This window comes from Amaranthus tricolor, chromosome 8, assembly GCF_026212465.1.
Source record: "Amaranthus tricolor cultivar Red isolate AtriRed21 chromosome 8, ASM2621246v1, whole genome shotgun sequence".
Classification (NCBI taxonomy): Eukaryota; Viridiplantae; Streptophyta; class Magnoliopsida; order Caryophyllales; family Amaranthaceae; genus Amaranthus; species Amaranthus tricolor.
In genome coordinates, this window is record NC_080054.1 from 22,269,549 (window position 1) to 22,290,079 (window position 20,531).

Consider the following 20,531-nt stretch of genomic DNA (forward strand, 5'->3'; position numbering starts at 1 on the left):
ATTTGAGAGAGAAGAGTTGGCCTAGTTGTTTCGCTTCTAGTGAAGTAAGGTGTTTATTGTAATTGTAACTAATTGCCGTAAACATAGTGGAGCTTTTAGAAATCCCAAAGGGTCGTGGTTTTTCCTTCTGTTTAGGCCCAGAAGGTTTCCACGTAAAAATCTCGTTGTCTCTTTCATTTATTTTGCTCCAAGTTTAAGTTTTGTTTATTTTATTCTATTCCGCAAAAACAGGGCAAAAACGCTTAAACTAGTAACAACAACAATTCACCCCCCCTCTTGTTGCTGTTCCCGTTCCTAATTGAGTCTACAATTGGTATCAGAGCCCTGTTCCCAGTAGATCAGGAAACCCTGAGGGCAGATTCTGGTGTTCCCGAAAATGTCAATTATGAACGAGAGAATGGAAGAAGGGTATTCAACTCAAAGACCGCCAATGTTCGATGGAAAATTCTATACATACTGGAAAAATAGGATGGAAATCTTCATCAAGGCTGAGAACTATCAAGTGTAGAGAGTCATTGAAATCGGAGATTTTGAGGTAACCATTACTAACTCCAACAATGAAGTAGTTCCCAAACCAATAACCGAATATGAAAAAGAAGATTTTCAAAAAATGGAATTAAACGCTCTTGCAGTAAAATTGCTTCACTGTGGTCTTGGACCAAATGAACACAATCGTATAATGAGGTGCAAATCTGCCAAGCAGATTTGGGACCTGCTAGCCGTTACCCATGAGGGAACAAGTGAAGTCAAACGTTCCAAAATTGATTTGTTAATGTCTAAATATGAAAGATTTGTTATGGAACCGAGGGAAAGCATTCAAGAGATGTTCACTAGGTTCACCAACATAACAAACGAACTTGTCTCTCTTGGAAGAATAATTCCCACCGATGAACAAGTAAGGAAGATCCTTAGGAGCCTTCCTCAAGATGAGCGCTGGAGGGCCAAGGTTACTGCTATACAAGAGTCCAAAGATTTTACAAAGTTTAATCTAGAGGAGCTGGCTGGTTCCCTAATGACACATGAATTACATTTGGGAACAACCGACAGTTCCAGGAACAAGGGACTGGCCCTAGCAGTTGGGGAACAGGACGAGTCAGAATGCGATGAGGAAGAGGCTGCCTTACTGGTACGAAAATTCAAGAAGTTCTTCAGGAACAGCAGGTATACAAATCAAAGAAACAACAAAGAGAGAAGAACAAAAACCAATCTTGAATGCCACAAATGTGGAAGTACCGAACACTTCATCAAGGAGTGCCCCCTATGTGGAAGAATGAAAAAGGCAAGGGAAAGACAAGAGATTCAAGAAGACCGTTGAACAAAGAAAACAAGACCGACTTTCGCAAGGCCATGATTGCTGCATGGGGAGAAACTGAAAGTGAAAATGAAACTATTGTTCTCGAAGAAGAGGAGACAGCTAACCTATGTCTCATGGCTACGCACGAAGGCAAGGAAAAGCAGGTAAATACTTCTATTTCATTTTCTATCCATCCATCCAATTTAAGTAAAAATAAATTAATTGAGTTGCTAAAAGAGACACAAGCCAATCTTGAAAATTGTAATGTTAAGTGTCTCCAATTAGAAAAGGAGCTCAAGATAAGCAAAGACCATGTCTCCTATATAAACACCTTTGGATATGATGTCCAAAACAGATTTTTCGGTTTGTTGGATCAAAACATAATCCTAAAGGAAAGTATGGAGAGAATTAAAAAGGAAAATGTTATTCTTAGTATTGAGTTATCACAATACAAATTATTAGGCTTAAATGAAGAATTGAATGATGCATCTATTAAAGATTTATGCTATGACTTTCAAAATTTAAAATTAAATCAGGAATCCGACCATAACAATGATGACAAGCTTCAATTAAGTTCAAGAGAAAAAGGGAAAATCAAAATTATTCCCAAATGGATTCAAGATGCTAAAAGTAAAAATTCAAAAGGCCTAAAATATTTTAAGAATAACAAGAAGAAAAAGACTTACGTTGATCTCCCTAGCGACAGGCTCTGTTCCTTCTGTGGAGGAACTGGTCATCTGAAGGACCAGTGCACCAAAAGGGAACAGTACACTGTCTCCAACAGAAACTATGTCGATAACATTCAGATTAAGAAAAATGATTCATGCAAAATCGACAAGGAACCCAAGAAAGTCTGGGTTCCTGTAACTAACCATTAATTTTTTTTTCAGGTCCAAGTGAGGGGGAACAGCTCATGGTATCTCGACAGTGGGTGTTCCAAGCACATGACGGGTGACAAATCTAAGTTTCTCTCACTTGAAGCCTATGATGGGGGAACAGTAACCTTCGGTGACAATATGAAGGGTGAGATAATAGCCAAAGGAAAGGTTGGAAGGTCCTGTTCCCATGCCATTGATAATGTATTTTTAGTCGAGAATTTGAAACATAACTTACTTAGCATTTCTCAATTTTGTGATAAAGGTAACTCTGTAAACTTTACTTCTGAAAAATGCATTATTTCTAGGAATGACACTGGAGACACCGTTCTTGAGGGAATCAGAAAAGGGAACACCTATGTGGTGGACCTGGACACTGTTCCCAGAAACAGTCTAACGTGTCTAAGTGTTATAGAAGACGACCCACTTCTTTGGCATAAGCGTCTAGGTCATGCTAGTTATTCATTGATTAATACATTAAGATCAAAAGACCTAGTTAGAGGACTACCAACTATAAAATTCCTTAAGGAGGAAATTTGTGATCCTTGTGCCAAAGGAAAACAAGTGAGATCATCTTTTAAATCAAAGAATGTTGTGACCACCACTAAATCACTTGAATTATTACATATGGATCTATGTGGACCTATGAGAATACAAAGCCGTAGTGGCAAAAGATATGTGTTTGTTATTGTTGATGATTATAGTAGATTTACATGGACTCTATTTTTAGTTGGTAAAGATGAAGCTTTTAATGAGTTTTTTTCCTTCGCTAACAAAATACAAAAATCTACTAATAATCAAATTATTCACATAAGGTCAGATCATGGTAAGGAATTTGAAAATTCAAGTTTTATGAGTTATTGCAGTGAACATGGAATAAGTCATAATTTTTCCGAACCAAGAACACCACAACAAAATGATGTAGTAGAAAGGAAAAATAGAACTTTAGAGGAAATGGCTAGAACCATGTTAATTGCTAGTGGTTTACCTAGAAATTTTTGGGCCGACGCTGTTAATACTGCATGTTACATTTTGAATCGTGTGTTAATAAGACCCATTACTTCTAAGACACCTTATGAATTGCTTAAAGGTGTTAAACCAAATATTTCCTATTTTCGTGTGTTTGGATGCAAATGTTTTGTTCATGTGAATGGTAAACGAAACATAGGTAAGTTTGATGAAAGAAGTGATGAAGCAGTATTCCTCGGTTACTCATCACATAGTAAGGCATACAGAGTTTATAACAAAAGAACAATGAGTGTGGAAGAATCCGTTCATATAATTTTCGATGAATCTAACTTTTTGTCAAGTGAACAGGGTACAAATAATTTTAAGATAGGTCTTGCAAATCTAGAGGACGATGATGAAGAATTGAAAGTGCAAGATCAAGGAACAGCTGGTGAACAGCCGGGTCCAGCAGAAGCAGAAAGTACTGATCGAGTTCAGGAACTGCCAGAACATCAGGAACAGCAGACTGTTCCCAATCCAGCTGTTCCCACAGATGAGCAGAACAATCCAGTAGCTGAACAGAATGTTAATCAAGCTGATGAACCAGAACATGCTACTGTTCCCACAAGAGATTTTGTGCCAAAACCTTGGAGATATCAAAAATACCATCCTCTTGATTTGATTATAAGTGATTTGAATAAAGGAACACAAACTAGATCTCAAATGAGAAACTTTTGTGCACACTTTGCGTTCCTATCATCTCTCGAGCCCAAGAATCATGAAGAAGCTCTAAAGGATTCCGAATGGATCATAGCCATGCAAGATGAATTAAATGAATTTGAAAGAAATAAAGTATGGCATTTGGAACCCAAACCAAAACACAAAAAGGTAATTGGATTGAAATGGGTGTATCGGAATAAACTTGATGAGCATGGAATAATTGTTAGAAACAAAGCAAGGCTCGTGGTCAAAGGATACAATCAACAAGAAGGTATTGATTATACCGAGACATTTGCACCGGTAGCAAGGTTAGAGGCTATTAGAATTTTAATTTCTTTTGCTGCTTTCATGAATTTTAAATTATATCAAATGGACGTGAAATGTGCTTTCTTAAATGGTTTTCTTGATGAAGAAGTTTTTGTTGAACAACCACCAGGTTTTGAAAATACCTCATGTCTTGATCATGTCTACAAGCTTGATAAAGCTCTTTATGGCTTGAAACAAGCTCCTAGGCAATGGTATGAAAGACTATCAAAGTTTTTGATTCAAAATGACTTTTGTAAGAGGCAAAATTGACAAAACCTTATTCTTTAAGAATAGAGGTTCTGATATTCTAGTTGTTCAAATATATGTTGATGACATTATTTTTGGTGCCACGAATGAATTGCTATGTAAAGGATTTGCTAACCTAATGAGCAACGAATTTGAAATGAGTATGATGGGAGAACTAAACTTCTTCCTTGGGTTGCAAATTAAACAAACTGAAAATGGTATTTTTATTCATCAACAAAAATACATCAAAGAACTTCTTAAGAAATATGGACTAAACAATGCTAAACCCAACCATACACCAATGGCTACAAATGTTAGATTAGATGAAGACCCAAATGGAACAACTATTGATCAAACCATGTATCGAGGCATGATTGGTTCTTTGTTATATCTAACTGCTAGTAGACCCGATATTTCTTTTAGTGTTGTTTTATGTGCTAGATTTTAGTCCAACCCCAAAGAATCACATCTCACAGCAGTAAAACGAATTTTGAGATACTTGAAGGGAACAGACGACCTGTCCTTATTTTATCCTAAAAGTGATGTTTATGATTTGAAAGGTTTTATTGATGCAGATTATGCAGGTGATCTAGTTAATAGAAAAAGTACTTCAGGTATGGTACAATTTCTTGGCTCGTGTTTAGTTTCGTGGAGTTCCAAGAAACAAAACACTGTTGCACTATCCACTGTCGAAGCTGAATATGTAGCAGCTGCAGCTTGCTGTTCCCAAATGCTTTGGATAAAACAACAGCTAAGAGATTTTGGTATTAAGTTTGAATGTGTTCCTATTTATTGTGATAATACCAGTGCCATGTGCATATCAAAAGATCCAGTGCATAATTCTAGAGTAAAACATATTCACATTAGGCATCATTTTCTTAAGGACAACGTCGAAAATAAAAATATTATCGTCAAGCATGTTAATACAAACGAGCAAATAGCTGATATCATGACAAAGCCGCTCCCAAGGGAACAACATGAAAAGATGAGATTAGAACTGGGCATGATCAAGTTGAATTGAAGTAAGTGATAAATGTGATCCTTAAAGACAAAATGAAAATTTGAAAAAGTCGATCAACCACAAAAATCTTGATTGAAAAATCAATTATTGAAAGAATCAGGTACGCACTATTTAAAAGTATATACCGTGAGTGCTCTTATGATTGCATGTTTGATTTGATCAAATTGTGGTAGCATAAAATTTCCATTTATCTTTTATTTTCATAAAAAAAAATTTTCATAATATTTGATATATTAATTTCTCCAGCAATTTTTTTTAAGAAGTAGGAGTTGAATCATCATAGTTCTTCACTAAATTCGTCTGTTTCCATTATGTGTTCATATGCACGAATTAAATAAGGAACTTGAATCACTTAAACACACGTCCCCTCACACACATTTTATACTCTCTCTCACGTCAAATCCTTCATTTCATCATCAATTGCATTTCACTCCCAAAACCGTCTTCAACCCAGCTTTTCTTTTTCTTGATTTTTCAAATCACCATGAAAACCAAGAATCAAACCCCAAAAATGAAACAACCCACACCTCTTCAAGTCATCTATCCAACACCACTCACTCCTAAAACTGAGTCTTCATCAAGAAAGCAGCAGGACACACCTAATCCTTCTGAAGTGCATGAAAGTTCGAAGCGCAAAGGAGATGCTACAGTGAGGAAATCATCCTCAAAGAGGGCAAAGGTTAATGTTAAGGTATCTGCTGAAGAGATATCAAAAGAAATGATTGTTGGCTTCGGATTGGACAAACAATGGTATGAATCAAATTTTTTTCCTCAATTTCACGCCATATTGCAAAATCAAGCTTGGGAATCTTTAATGGGAAACTATTGCTGTAACCCAATGTATCCCAACTTAATGCGTGAGTTTACTTTAAATTTTTCTTTTGACCATGGAGTCTGTACTAGTGAAGTAAAGGGGATCAAAATTGAATTTAATAACCTGATTTTAGGAGGATGGTTGGGTGTTCCCTCAACTGGTTTTGATAGATATGTTGTTGGGTCAAAAATTAATTTTTCTGGTATAAATGAGAAGTCAGTATGGAAGTTTTTAGGGTTGAATGAAAAAAGAGGAAAAGTTAGTCATAATGTGCTGTCACCAATGCACAAACTGTTGTACAACATAGCAAGAAGATTTATTTTGCCTCGCACATCCAAAAGAAGTGAGGTTAGTTTGAGGGATGCTACGTTGATTTACTCGATGGTGAACCACATCAAGGTTAATTTTCCTTCTTTAATGATTTGTCATCTAAATGATTGTATTTTTAAAAGGAATGTATTAGGATATGGTGGACTGTTGACCTGGATATTTAAGAAATTGGGTGTTCCTCTTGATGGTCCAAACTATCCCATGGGTCCAAACAACAAAGTGGGTGTAAATGTTTGAAAAATTTACATCTAAGATTAACTGAAAATGGGACCCTTGAGAACATTTTTGAACAATCAGAGGACACCGATGAAGAAAAAGAAGTTGAAGAAAATGTTGAGGAGGAGGAAGTAAACAAGGAGGAACAGGAGGAGCCTGTTCCCTCTGCCACTAAGAAGGCAGAGGGGCATTCTGAGGAGGAAGAACAGGAGGAAAACTCTTGTAAGGGGGAAGTAGTGAAGGAACTGGTGAAGGTTGCTGTGGAGGAAGAAGAAAAGAAAAATGAGAAGGGTTCTTCACCTGGTTTAACCCCTAGGAAGAGTAGAAGGCTAGCTTCTAAAGGAAAGAAACCTGTTGTTGTTATTGATGATGACTCTACCTCATACACAACAGCACAACCAAGCCAACCTTCCTCACCTAAACCTGCCACACCGTCATTCCATATACCATCACCACCACAATCACCAATACAACCATCTTCACCACCAAAGTCACCTATACCATCACCACCACCAGTACCTTCTTCACCACATCAAGGTTTAGGTGACACTACAGTTCCCACTGACCATCTAACCTCCATTCTCCTGAAACTCAATGATTTGCAGTCCAGCTTTCTTGTTTTTAAAGATGAAATTCGTGTCTCTATAGCCTCACTATCTGCTCAAATGGACCAAATGGAAGCACGTTTGGGGGCCAAACTGGACACAGTAGAGGTGGAGACAGAATATGTTGATGATGAAGCTCCTGCAACTTAATTTCTCCTTTTTCATTCCTTCTTATTTGTTGCAACTATCACTCTCATTAAACAATCTTTTTATGTTTTTCAATTTGTACCAGCTGGGGTACTGCTTAATATTTTGGATCATCTTAATACTCTGGATCATATTTTCCTTTTATGCTACTAACTTTTGTCATTTTAATCATTGTTGATCATGTTTGCATTCATTGCTTATGTTTTTTTAATTTGTGCATCCTTATTCTCTCTTTGACTATAACTATATGTTTAGTGCTGTGGCTTGATTGCTCCATTTCTTTTTGAATCATGTCAAAAGGGGGAATATTTAGCACAAACTTAAATAATGCTTGAGTATGCTTAGTCTGATATACATTTATTCTGTTGAACATTAGGACTGTAGCTATGCTCTGATGCTCTGATGATTAATAAGTTTAGCTCTGATATACATACTGAGATACATACTTTGATTGTTATGATGTATATGCTCTGATGATTACTTGAATGCTATGATAAAAGTTCTTACAATGCTTAGAATTTTGGTAAGTTTTGTTTTGTTTAGTTTTATTTGAAATCTTAAGTTATAAACTACTTCCGATGTTTTGATTATGCTTAAGTGATTTTAAATATTTCTAATTAATAGAGTAATTTGTTTTTAATGTAGAGTTGTTTTAATCTCGAACATGCTCTTCAATATTGGTTTTACTCTATTTTGTTTAAGTTTGTTTAAAAAGTTTGTCATCATCAAAAAGGGGGAATTTGTTGGACCTCTTGAGTTTTGATGATGACTACACTTTATTTAAGCAAATATGTTTTTAGAGATTTTGTGCAGGTCGATATCCGGTCGTGATAATAATCGTTGATAGTACCTATGACTTAGCTTATGGAAACGTACATGTCAAAAGGCTTCAAAAGAGGTTAGGAGAAGCATATCGCTTGGGATGTAAAATGGAGACAACAGATCTACTGTTCCCAAGTTGGATGTTCTAGCTAAACTGAAGTCTGGAGACAGCGCACTGTTCCTAAGCTGAAGGTTGACTACGTTGACTGAAAATTCTGGTTATTATATTTTAATTAGTATTTTTAGTTAATGTATTTAATAAAATTAATTTGTTGCAGTAGTGATTTATTAAAATAATTGGCAAATCGTTTTTCTTAAAAAAATGAATGAACGTCCTTATTTTCCTAGATCCTTTATTTTAGGATCTATTTTTAGTAAATATTGGATTTACTAAAAATAGAATTAGTGGTTGTTGAATGGGTCTTAGCTATCATTTTTGACTGTCCTTATACCTACAAGTTAGCAAGTAACCATTCGTAATAAGCATAACCGTTTCTATTTATAGCAAACACGTTCTAGCAATTAGTACTGGAACAGGAACAGCTATTGAAGAAACTGCTGCTTGAAGGGAACAGAAGACAGCGGTTATTTCTGTCTGGTTTGACTTAATCAAATAACCGTATGGCTGCTTTATCCACATTACTCCCATGATCTTTTGATAATGGGATAATGGATTGGAATATTCCATTTTCTTAGGAATCTTATTTTCTATAAATTGTTATGTTAATTCCGGTTTTTATATAGAAGAAAATCCAACGGTTTTGTGCTTAATTGTTTTCATACGATTTTTGGATTTTACAAGAAATATTTTGTTCTTAAAATTGCCAATTAATTTTATAATATTTTCTTGTGCAACTCATTGATTTTATTTTAGAGAATTATAATTCTTTTTGTAAGGGTTTTTGAGAGAATTTGTAATTAGACTCGAGTGAGTCTAAGGGGGAAATTAAATAGCTTTGAGTGAAGCTATTGTGGAGTTTAGCTTTTAGTGAAGCTAAATTTGTTGCTTTGAGTAAAGCTATTTGAGAGAGAAGAGTTGGCCTAGTTGTTTCGCTTCTAGTGAAGTAAGGTGTTTATTGTAATTGTAACTAATTGCCGTAAACATAGTGGAGTTTTTAGAAATCCCAAAGGGTCGTGGTTTTTCCTTCTGTTTAGGCCCAGAAGGTTTCCACGTAAAAATCTCGTTGTCTCTTTCATTTATTTTGCTCCAAGTTTAAGTTTTGTTTATTTTATTCTATTCCGCAAAAACAGGGCAAAAACGCTTAAACTAGTAACAACAACAATTCACCCCCCTCTTGTTGCTGTTCCCGTTCCTAATTGAGTCTACAAGAATGTTAAAGCATGGCCACAAACTACCACCCTTCCATCTACTTATAAAATTAGCTAGTAGTCCCTCTATTCATTAGTATTGTTCCAATTATTGATTTTTTTAATACATATTATCGATAAGTTTTAATTTTTAATTTTTTTAATTTGTAAGTTAAAATATAGTTAAGTGAAACTTTGTGTATTTTATGTTAATATAAATTTTATTAATATTAATATTTTATAAGTTTTAATTAAATACAATTTAAAATATATATAATTAAATATGTGCATTAGAAAACATACGGAATTTTAAATGGGACAATAATACTAAAAAGGACTGGTTTTAGTTCTTCTGCATAGAGAATATGATTTTAACTTCATAAGCCGAAAGTTTGTATAACTTAACAATCTGTTTGGACGCACTCAAAATTCTGGACAAGCTTAAATAATCTAAGAATAAGCCAAACAACTTTTGACAAAATTCTACATAGCCACTCTAAACTTTTCTTCAAATCCACCACATCCTATCATTTAGTACAATCTTTAATTTCAATTTTGTCAAGTCAAGAGTCATGACTATGAGAGACAGGGATATATTATTTTTATTTGTTCACTTAATTTTATTTTGCTCTCATTTTGTCCATAGTTAAGGCTTTTTTTATTGGGCTAGTCTGAAGTACACTTACTTTCTCAAAGTGATTATTTATAACCTTAAAATAATCCTATAAGTGGTAACTTATATGACCTCCATTTCATATTACTTGCATCAAACCAAATTTTGCATTATTCATTATTCTATTGTAATTTATATATTTCGGCTATTATATGAGAAAAACATAGTTATGTGGGATCTTGTATTATTGGTTTCATCGCACATTTTCATAATATCAAACTTTTATAATTTTAGTTATGTATAACTCTAGATATAAACGATCCGAAAAACACATTGGATTGCATAAAAATGTGTTTGATGCAAGTATTTTAAAACGGAGGAAGTAGTATTAAAGTGATCACTTTTTATAATTTTAGAGTGGTCACTTATAACCTTAAAGCGATCAAATAAAAAAATGAAATTATTATATGAACATGGTCTCATGTTTGATAACCAAATTAAATAAATTTTAGTACTATCTACTCCCACTCCGATATTTTCTAGCTAGCTTGCCCATGAAAAATTAAAAGTTTACCAACATCACTATTTGATTAAAAAGTGTCCAGCCCATAACATCCTTAAACTGGCCCAAAAGTCCAACTGGAACATGTCCGCAAAAATCTTAAGAAAATTTGAAATAAATAAGTAAAAAAATATATATATATAAATTCACATAATAGTTAAAGTTTGAAAATATTTTTCAAAATAAGCGTTTTTTTTCATACTTGTGGCTTGGGGCTGTTTGCTGTTAGTAACAGCGAACAAAAACCAGAGGTCAAAAAAAATCAAAGAGTCTGTTCGCTGTTATTAACGGCCAACACATAATAGTCAAAGTTTTAAAATATTTTCCAAGATAAGCGTTTTTTCTCATACTTATGGCTTGGGGCTGTTCGCTATTAGTAACAGCAAATAAAAACAAGAGGTCAAAAAAAGTCATAGAGTCTGTTTGCTGTTATTAACGGCGAACAAAGATTTTAACCAGTCCTCTTTGTTCGCTGTTAATAACAGCGAACAGGTGCAAGGTTATATTTAAAACTGTCTTTTTCTCCCTCATTTTCCCCAAATATGTTTGGTCAAAAAAGGTTAAAATTTTTGTTCGACCAAGCTTTTTTGTTCGCTGTTAGTAACAACAAATAAGCCGAACCTTTTCTCTGGGAAAAACCTACTTAGTTTGGGAAATAAATTGAAAACCTTGCTTATTTTAAACAAATAAATAAAAAAAATAATAATGCAAATTGAATAAAACTAAAATAGTATACGCTAAGCTCACACTCCTACTTAGATTATGACTCCTAAACCAAATATTAGGTTACGATTAGAGGTGAGGTCATCAAAAGCTAGCTCTCATGACCAAGATTCACTTGAAATTACAAAAGCCAACTTATTTTAAACAAATAAATAAAAAAGCTAACTTCTCAATTTCAATTTTCAAATTAGTTGCCCTTCCTAATGATTCTAACTTTGAAAATTTTCCTGAAAGGATTTCTTTTATTAATTAAAATTAATTAGATTTTCTATTATAAATAGAGGTCATTATATATATAAATCTTTCTGAAATAAATAATGACGATGATGATAAATAAAGAGAAAATGTATAATTTTTTGCATCCTCTTCCCTATTTTTTAATTTTTGTGATTTTTTAAACAACTCTATAAGCAACCCAAAAAATATAATTTTCACTAAAAGTATTTTTTTTAAATCTTCAATATGAGATCGTCTTATCGTAAGACGGGCTCATACAAGCAGCTCAAAGTTAAACTTATAAAAAAGTTAAGTAGATAAAAACAGTTTTTTCATTAAATTTTAAGAAATTTAATATCAGCTAGTCTCTTGAGAGACTGTTTCTTTGAGAGACGTGTCTCAAGCCCAAACCATTAATAATATTAATGCCTACTTACCGTATTATTAATGCATATTTACATTATCCTTAATGCTTACTTATCGTATCTTTAATGTCTATTTTCAATATATTAAATGTCTACTACATTATATTTATACTTACTTACAATATTTTAAAAAATATATAATGGGTCAACCCAATTAAAAAATAAAAATGGTCTTTCAAAGAGACCGTCTCTCACAAAAATTTGTATTTAATATTAAACCAGTTCATATTAAGCTGTCTCACGGTGATACGGTTTTAACAAAGAATTTGTTTAACACTAATGCATAGATGACATAAAAGAACAAGTGGCATTTCATTGATTAAAACTTAAAAAAGTCCAATTCCCAGTTTTAAAATCAATGAAGACAAGTGGAGCCATTAGTTAATCTGTCAAGATAGATATACATTTTCCAAATGCAAAACTTTCCCCACTAAATAAGAGTAATAGTCATAGTGGAGTTATCTCCATCTTCCTTAGGTTTGGTACAAGTTACTGATATTAAACACAAAGAAACTTTTTATTTCATGGGCATGATATAAATACACAGACAGTATTCACAATCTGTTCTAAATCCATGCTACTTGGGTAATTTTCACATAATTAAGATAATAATTATCTTTAAAAAATGGATTTACCATGAGGACGGAAGGGTCAAGAAACTAAATTACACAGGTGGCGGAAACGAGCAGTTTCCGAATTGGCATCACAGATGTAGATGGATATACTTTATTCGGACTATAGACAGGTGCCGAGGATTTGTGTAAGGATATTACGGTCACATTAGGCCTGCAAGTATCCATGGTCTTCCAAATATGAAACTACAGTTTCGGCCATTTCACAAGGAGACGTGCAAGTGTCTGACTTTTGTTGCAAGACAATCTGCAATGTCAATAACTTTTGTAAGAATCCTACGACAGAGAGTGCAGGACTTTTATCAAAATGTTTGAGACATGTTACAAATGACAAAACTATCGAGTGTACCTCACAATTTAGTGGCCGTTCATATGGGTCGTCTATCCCGGTGAAACCTAAGCCACGTAATCAAAGTAAAACATGTCATTGTCTAGAACTTCCAGATGGTAATGGGAACGTAGTATTAAAGAAACAAATGCTTGAATAAAGGAACCGCAAACATATATATGATGTCAATCATGAAACTAAATGCACGGAAATAAGAAATGAGTGAGGTGGGCTTGTCAAATGTCTGGAATCTACAAATTGTGACCCATCAAAGCTAGAGCTCATCGGCAGGCTGGGCTAAACATGTTAAATCTCATAAAAAGGGAAGCAAGATAAAGAATTTGTAATGTAGTCTAAAGGTTCAAGCATTTGTTCGTCAAGTTCAAGAATTTGTAATGTAAGTCTATTATTTAAACTAGCCTTAGCCAAAGGAGATGGGCGATGAAACAAATCACACGAACTAAATATTGCAAAAAATACCTTTTATTTTACCAGCTCGTGCCAACTTGTAGAGGCCCTTTGGGTCCCTGGATTCACAAAGTTGGAGTGGAACATCCATGAAGACCTGTGAAGTGAATGCTGAGTCAATTTCCTTAATCTTTTGAGATAAATAAAGAATACAGAAAGAAGACAAATCGCCTAAAAAGAAGCAATACCTCAATAAAGTCTCCCTTTGGCAATAATGCACGGCAGGCATCCCTATCCTTTCGATAAGGAGATATTAGACTAGCAATGCAGATGACACCAGCATCTGCAAAAAGCTTGGCTACCTCACCTGGAAGCATGAAAAATTAGTCGATAAAAAAAGGGAAAAAATAACTAAGTGAATTCAACAAAGCACATACCAACTCTTCTAATATTTTCTGCGCGATCTTCTGCTCCAAAACTGAGATTCTTGTTTAAACCGTGCCTAACATTGTCGCCATCTAGGACGTAAGTTAACTTTCCCCTTGTGTGCAAACTATGGCTCAAAGCACACGCTAAAGTGCTTTTCCCTATAATAAGATTATAAAGTCAAGCCAAGGACAAAGAAAAAACAATTATTACACAGAATGACAAGGAAAAACGTACATCACAAGAGAAAATCGCTAATACAAAAAAGAGAGTAAAAAGAATCAGAGGAAATTATGTTCAGCTTATGGCTAAACCATTTTTGTTCTAGCCAAATGAAAAGGGTTTATCCCCAGAGTTGCAATGATTTGTCTGCTACTAGGAGAAATTCTACCCAAGCATCACTAAGTTAATAAGGAACGTATATTCAAGATTAACCCCGAATAAAATTCAGAAACAGTTCAACATTCAACGAGCAACACTGGGTACTAATAGTGAAGTATACAATAGAAAGGTCCAGATAAAATCAGATGCCTATATTACAATACAACTAGTGATTTAAAGCTGTCATAATTATAGTGCAAAAACAAGGCCGCTTCACTGAAACATGACGTATTGTAAAGGTTTTTGAGTTTATAGCGGTAGAAATGTGGGACTCGAATACAAAATCATTCCGTGAAATTTGTTTTGCGGCCATAATCGCAAACGTGACCCATGCTGTATTAGACAGGAAATCAATCATTTTGACCATATTGACGTTAATAATTGAGATACAGCCATTTGGCTCCTGAATCACACTCTTTTTCCATCCATATTTGTGTAAGATACTATATACCATAGATATGTTCTTACAAACAAGTAAAGAACAACAACCAATATTAGCCATTACACTCACTTCTTCTTCCGCTTATGCTTCTTCGTTAGTCTTAACCTACTCCTCTTTGGTGGTAGGTACCTATAATAGCCGGTTAAAATGTGGAAAGGGGTGCTACCAACAAATATTTTACAAAGGTAGGATTATCTTAGAAATAATTAATAGTAGGGATTACTCAAAGTAGATGGGCAATAAGTGGGATTATTCTGGACAATTTTTCCAAATAAAAATACAAAACGCCACCAACCTTGTATTATACAACTATGAATGGGATAGGGTGGTCTACATATTAAACCATACACCCCACCCATAAAAATCAAAAGAGAAGTATCTAACAGAGCCACACAACATTCTCAGAGCAATCACTGCGAAAGCTACAAAGGAATTTAACACACAAGCCAAAAATATGGTATGAATATCCAAAGTGTCAATTACATAAGCAAACCTGAGCCGCTGAGACCAGTAATCCATATGACACAGCCTTTTTGTTGTAATAATTGTTGTCTGTCATGTTTGTTCACAGAACATTCATGCCATACAATGTTGGTAGACTTCTCAAGTGTTGACATCTGCCTTTGAGCTGTGCCTGTTAAGCCATAAGTGATCTCTTAATCAGTTTTCCTGATCATCATAAACTAATGATTCGGCTATCAAAATTGAGCAAAATATATCTACAGAAACATTATAAGCAAATATAGCAAAGCAACACCAGACAGGCTCTAGACTCTACAATGAACTGATGCAGTCCAGAATAATCAATCCAAATACTGACAAAAAACAACATCAACATAATGTATCATACAGTCCAGAATATTCAAAAGACACAACTGTCCAAGAACGACCATCAAACCAATCAATCGTTTTCTTAATCAGATTAGTATCATAGAGCAATAAGCAACACGCAAAAGCATTCGGGGATTATTTCACTATAGACAACATCTTCAAATTGAAGACTAACATTGATTCAAAACAGTCATAAACCTCAATTACCCATCTTAACACTCAACCTTAATCCTATTAAATCAACTCGAATAACAAAGAAGTGTCAAATGCCATTTTCCAAATCAAATGAAACAAGCCTGACTTTAATCCATGACAACACCATATCAGTAGCAAATCAAAGCTTAATCAATGAAAACAAAAGAATTATATACACCAATCCAGTCTTGAAATCAGCCAATCATCATTACAAAGAATAAACAAACATAATAGAAATTTAAATCTGGTTCAATACTCAATCTCAATTCATGATCTAATAAAACGGTGAAGGAAATTCAATCCGTGTGGTATCAAAGACAATATAAAAAAGCATCACATAAGTATTAGAAACAAGAAATACCATTGAAGTCTGAAACTTTCAAAATACCCAGCAACAGAAAACACCATGAAAGAAAAAATCAAAGCATTACATAACTCATACACTAAATTTCAAATCAGAAATAATCAATTAATAAAAACCCAAAAACCCCAGAACCCACAGAAAAATAAATATAAATTGATGATGACTGAATAAAAAATACAAGCAATTTTACCAACCAATCTAAATCTTCTTAGATTTAGTTGAAAAACACCAGAAGAAAAGTTTGCCTCAAAATGAGGAGGTCGGATAGAATAAGAATTTCCCTTTTTAAAATGTTTGGTATACAAACGAATCAATCTCCTTGAAACTGACTATCTTTATTAAAATACTGGAAATTTGTAGAGCTCTTGAATCATAAGTTAATTTCTGAAAAGATAATTACCATTACCATTTCCATTTCCGTTTCCGTTAGAGAAACCGTAGGGAAAGTCAAGATCTGGTTGACCATTAATGACCTTCAACGACGACGTTTCATCCACCTTTCTCACAGCTTTGACCAAACCCACCTTAATTTTTTTCTTTTTCTGATGAATGTCAATGTGAAAGCCCAAATCACGACAGAATCGGGTCGCCGGAAAATTCGTAAACCCAACTTCCAACAATGAAATAATCTCCGGCGGCTGGGTCCCGATTGACGGCAGCACTTTTAGAGCCACCGCCATTTTAAGGTTTGGAATCACAAATTTAAACCGTCGAAAAAAATAGAAAAATGAATTGACACAATAAACTGAGGACGAGGAAAGAAGAGGAATGTGGAGAGAGAGCGACGGCTATGGGATGGAAGTTTGGGCCAAAATGGCTGGCGGGAAATTATTTGTCAGTTGTGATGCTTCGTTCTATAAATGCCGTTCCGCACTCTTATTAATTATTAATTGAGAAAAATTTCACATGCTAAGATCGAATTTTTATGACATATTAATGATTATATTTTTATAAGATATTTTCACATGGCAGTATTCACTTTATGCTTTATTTAACTATTGTAGTATTTTTCGTTAAATTTTTGTCAATTTTGTTATTTCACCATTTTAAAGTTTCTACCCTTATTAATTGTTGGTTATTGTCTTTATAATTTGCTCTAAATAATTTTTATGCTCTCAAATGTTTAATTCACCATTTAATTTATCAACACTCTCAAATGTTTAGGGCAAATTATAAAACAAGAATGAATACTTAATAAGGGTAGAAATATCAAAATGGTAAATTAAACGGAAATTGACAAGAATTTAACAGAAAATGTTACAACAGCTGGATAAGACATAAATTCGATGAATCCATGTGGAAAAATCTTACAAAAGTGCTACCATTGGCGTTTCATGAAAGTTCGATACTACCATGTGGAATTTCCCATTAATTAACCCTTTAGTCTCCTAAGAGACCGTCTCTTTGAAACACGTTTTTAAGGTCCAGCCTATTAAACCTTAATGTCCACTTACTGTATCCTTAATGTCCACTTACTGTATCCTTAATGTCCACATACTGTATCCTTAATGTCTACTTATATTATCCTTAATAGTTAATGCTTACATACAATATACTTAATGCCCATCGAAAAAGTACTTAAAATGTCTATTTACAATATTTTTAATGCCTACTGAGAAACTTAGCTTACTAGCCTACTTACCGTATACTTAATGTCTACTTATAATATTTTTAATGCTTACTTACAATATACTTAATGCCCAATGACTAAGTATATAAGTACTTACAATATTCTAAATGTCTACTTAGAATATTTTTAATGTCTTTCAAGAAACTTACTATATATTTCTTTTTGGGCGAGCCCAATTAGAAATAGTCTCTTAAAGAGACCGTCTCTCATAAGAATTTGTGTTAGCTATATAATCTAAATCTAAATATACTTCACAAAATAGCCGATATTATCCGCGTTGTATGCAATCGTGTCATTATAATTATAATTAATTTATTTTTTTAATTAATCTCTTAAAATTAATTATTTTAAGTCTTTAATACAATACATATACATTGATTAGCCTAATGGATATAGTCTCACCATAAATTATTTTATTTAAGAATTTGTGAAATCTAAATATTTAAATGATTACTTAAAGATTATAAGTGATTCACAAATTCTTTTGAGAGATAATCTCTTGAAAGACTATTTTTGAATGGGTTGGCCTATAAAGAAAATATAGTTTAAGAGTAGGCAATAAATTTTAATGAATTGGGCCAGAGAGACATCTCTCAGGAGTCTAGCTTTTAAGTGATAAGTAATTACTAAAAGTTAATAAGTGAACTCTACTCTACAACTAAAAAAAAACACTATCTTAAGATATTATTATTCGGTAAAAATAGCAATTATAGCATTTGTTAAAATATAATTGTTTGAAAAAAATATAAAAATTCATAAAAAAAAAGAAGCTACTTTTGATTTTTAAACGCTATAAGTGTAATGTTTGTTAACAAGTATCTACACTATTAAATGCTACCTAAACAATTATTTTTCTTAATAATTATATTTTTTATAAAGTCGTGTTTAGGTTCATTAAAGCACTAATAATTCTTAAACTTCTACATCGATCACATATTTTCTCTTCTAATTTCATCCACAAATTCAATCTTTATTTTACAAAAAATTGACATTAATAATCCAATATTTGCTCATTCACTACAAATAACCCAACCTTAGATTATATTCTAATAATCCAATATTTGCCCTTAGTTTGTTGTGAATAATACAACCTTATCTTAGTTTGGCGGTAGGGTACCCTATGACTAGGTAGTATAAAAGGACACTCATCCCGCACAAAGCAGGGTCCGGATGAAGGATTTTTCTTCTTGAAAGATGCGGATAAACCATACATGTTCCTCTCAAGGAGAGAGTAAAGAGAATGCGTGAGTCAAGAAACCCCTATAACTAGATAGTATGTTGTGGGTAAATATATATTATAAGATAGATTATTAAAAAATAATTTAAAATTGGAATTATTTACGGCGAAAGAGTGAAATATTGAATTATTTATGTTATATTTTCTTATTCCACGTTTTTTTTAGCTATTTATATTCCAACATATATTAAGTATATATTTGAGGGGCCAAGTGATATAATCATAATCCACCTTGGCAAAATGAGTGGAAGGAGTATTTTGGTTAAGAATGCAAAGCAAAGTTTGTTTCAACAGCTGTGACGTTATTGTTCATCGTTTTATTCAAGTAATATCTAGCCATTAATTTGTTGCCCAAATAAAATGACCAATTAAAATTGCCCAATTAAAAAAACAATGGTATAAATAGGTCGAATAATATGTATTTAAATCGGTATAAATATATAATAGATTGACTTTTTGTGTTGGTCTATCAAACAGCTAAGGGTCAATGGAAAAATTTTATTTACTACAAATTTTTTAACCATTATTTAAATTTCTTAGTCGAATAATATGTATTTTCATATTTATAAACTTATATAGTTACTCTGTTTATGACAATTGAATATAAATTGACAAACTAAATGATATACATCACTATTTGTGAAATTTTAGATTATAAGAATTTGACTTTAACTGTGATTTTTTAGCCTACTTATGAATATTACATTGATTAAATCCGCCATTGATCGGACTTGACCCACCCCAACCCATTTAAAAAAATAGAACTTATGCTACTGCAGATTACATGATATAATATCAATATATGGCAATTTTTTTAGAATGGCTACATGCATGCTGACTACCAGCTCAATTGATCACCAATTCATTCCCAAATGGCCAAATCTACTTTTTCTTTGTCCGAGCTCATCTCTTTGACAAATCAATACACGTTTTTTAAAAAAAATTCTATATAAAAATAAATAATTACTTAATTATAACTTTATGATTGACTTGCATTGGATACTAAGTAAAGGCGATTGCATCATTGAAATTAAAATTGGTGTATTCATAGTAACTAATTGAGTGAATATGAAAACGAGGATGTATTAGAATTAGAACAATGTGTTTTAAACTCCAATATTACCAAGATTGAGTGTATGAGGTTTTGTGACAAACAAATTACGCTATCAATAATATCGATGTTTGTAGGAGAAAATAAAGCAATAAAATGACACAAAGATTTAACGAGGTTCACCCAACTAAGGCTACGTCCTCCGGTGTGTAGTATCTCTTATTTTATCAAAAGGAGTTTAAAGAACTCTCAAATATGGAGAATTACAATAGAGAAGAGATATAGGCTAGTGTTTGGCTTGGGGTGTATTTGTGGATGATTTCACCAATAACAAAGTGAATGAGAGCTCTCTATTCATAGGAGAGATCATACTAAGTAACATTAAGTACATTAAAGTTATGATTAAATGATAATG

The 20,531-nt window shown here is 33.2% G+C and overlaps 1 protein-coding gene across 4 annotated transcripts; it reads right to left on the reverse strand.

Annotated features, from left to right (window-relative positions):
- Nucleotides 1-12,605: 12,605 nt before the first annotated feature.
- On the reverse strand, nt 12,606-17,083 carry LOC130821025 (adenylyl-sulfate kinase, chloroplastic-like). 4 transcript variants are annotated; one of them, XM_057686624.1, is made up of 7 exons: nt 16,605-17,083; nt 15,302-15,442; nt 13,997-14,146; nt 13,808-13,926; nt 13,632-13,716; nt 13,173-13,219; nt 12,606-13,070 (listed from the first exon to the last, which is right to left on the reverse strand). In XM_057686624.1, exons 1-7 carry the CDS (start codon nt 16,876-16,878, stop codon nt 12,972-12,974), a joined length of 915 nt encoding a protein of 304 aa, XP_057542607.1. In that variant the 5' UTR covers nt 16,879-17,083; the 3' UTR covers nt 12,606-12,971. The 4 variants fall into 4 exon arrangements, with proteins under 4 accessions (XP_057542607.1, XP_057542606.1, XP_057542608.1 ...); XM_057686623.1 differs by having other exon boundaries at nt 16,599-17,083; XM_057686625.1 differs by lacking the exon at nt 16,605-17,083 and adding an exon at nt 16,393-16,547.
- Nucleotides 17,084-20,531: the final 3,448 nt, after the last annotated feature.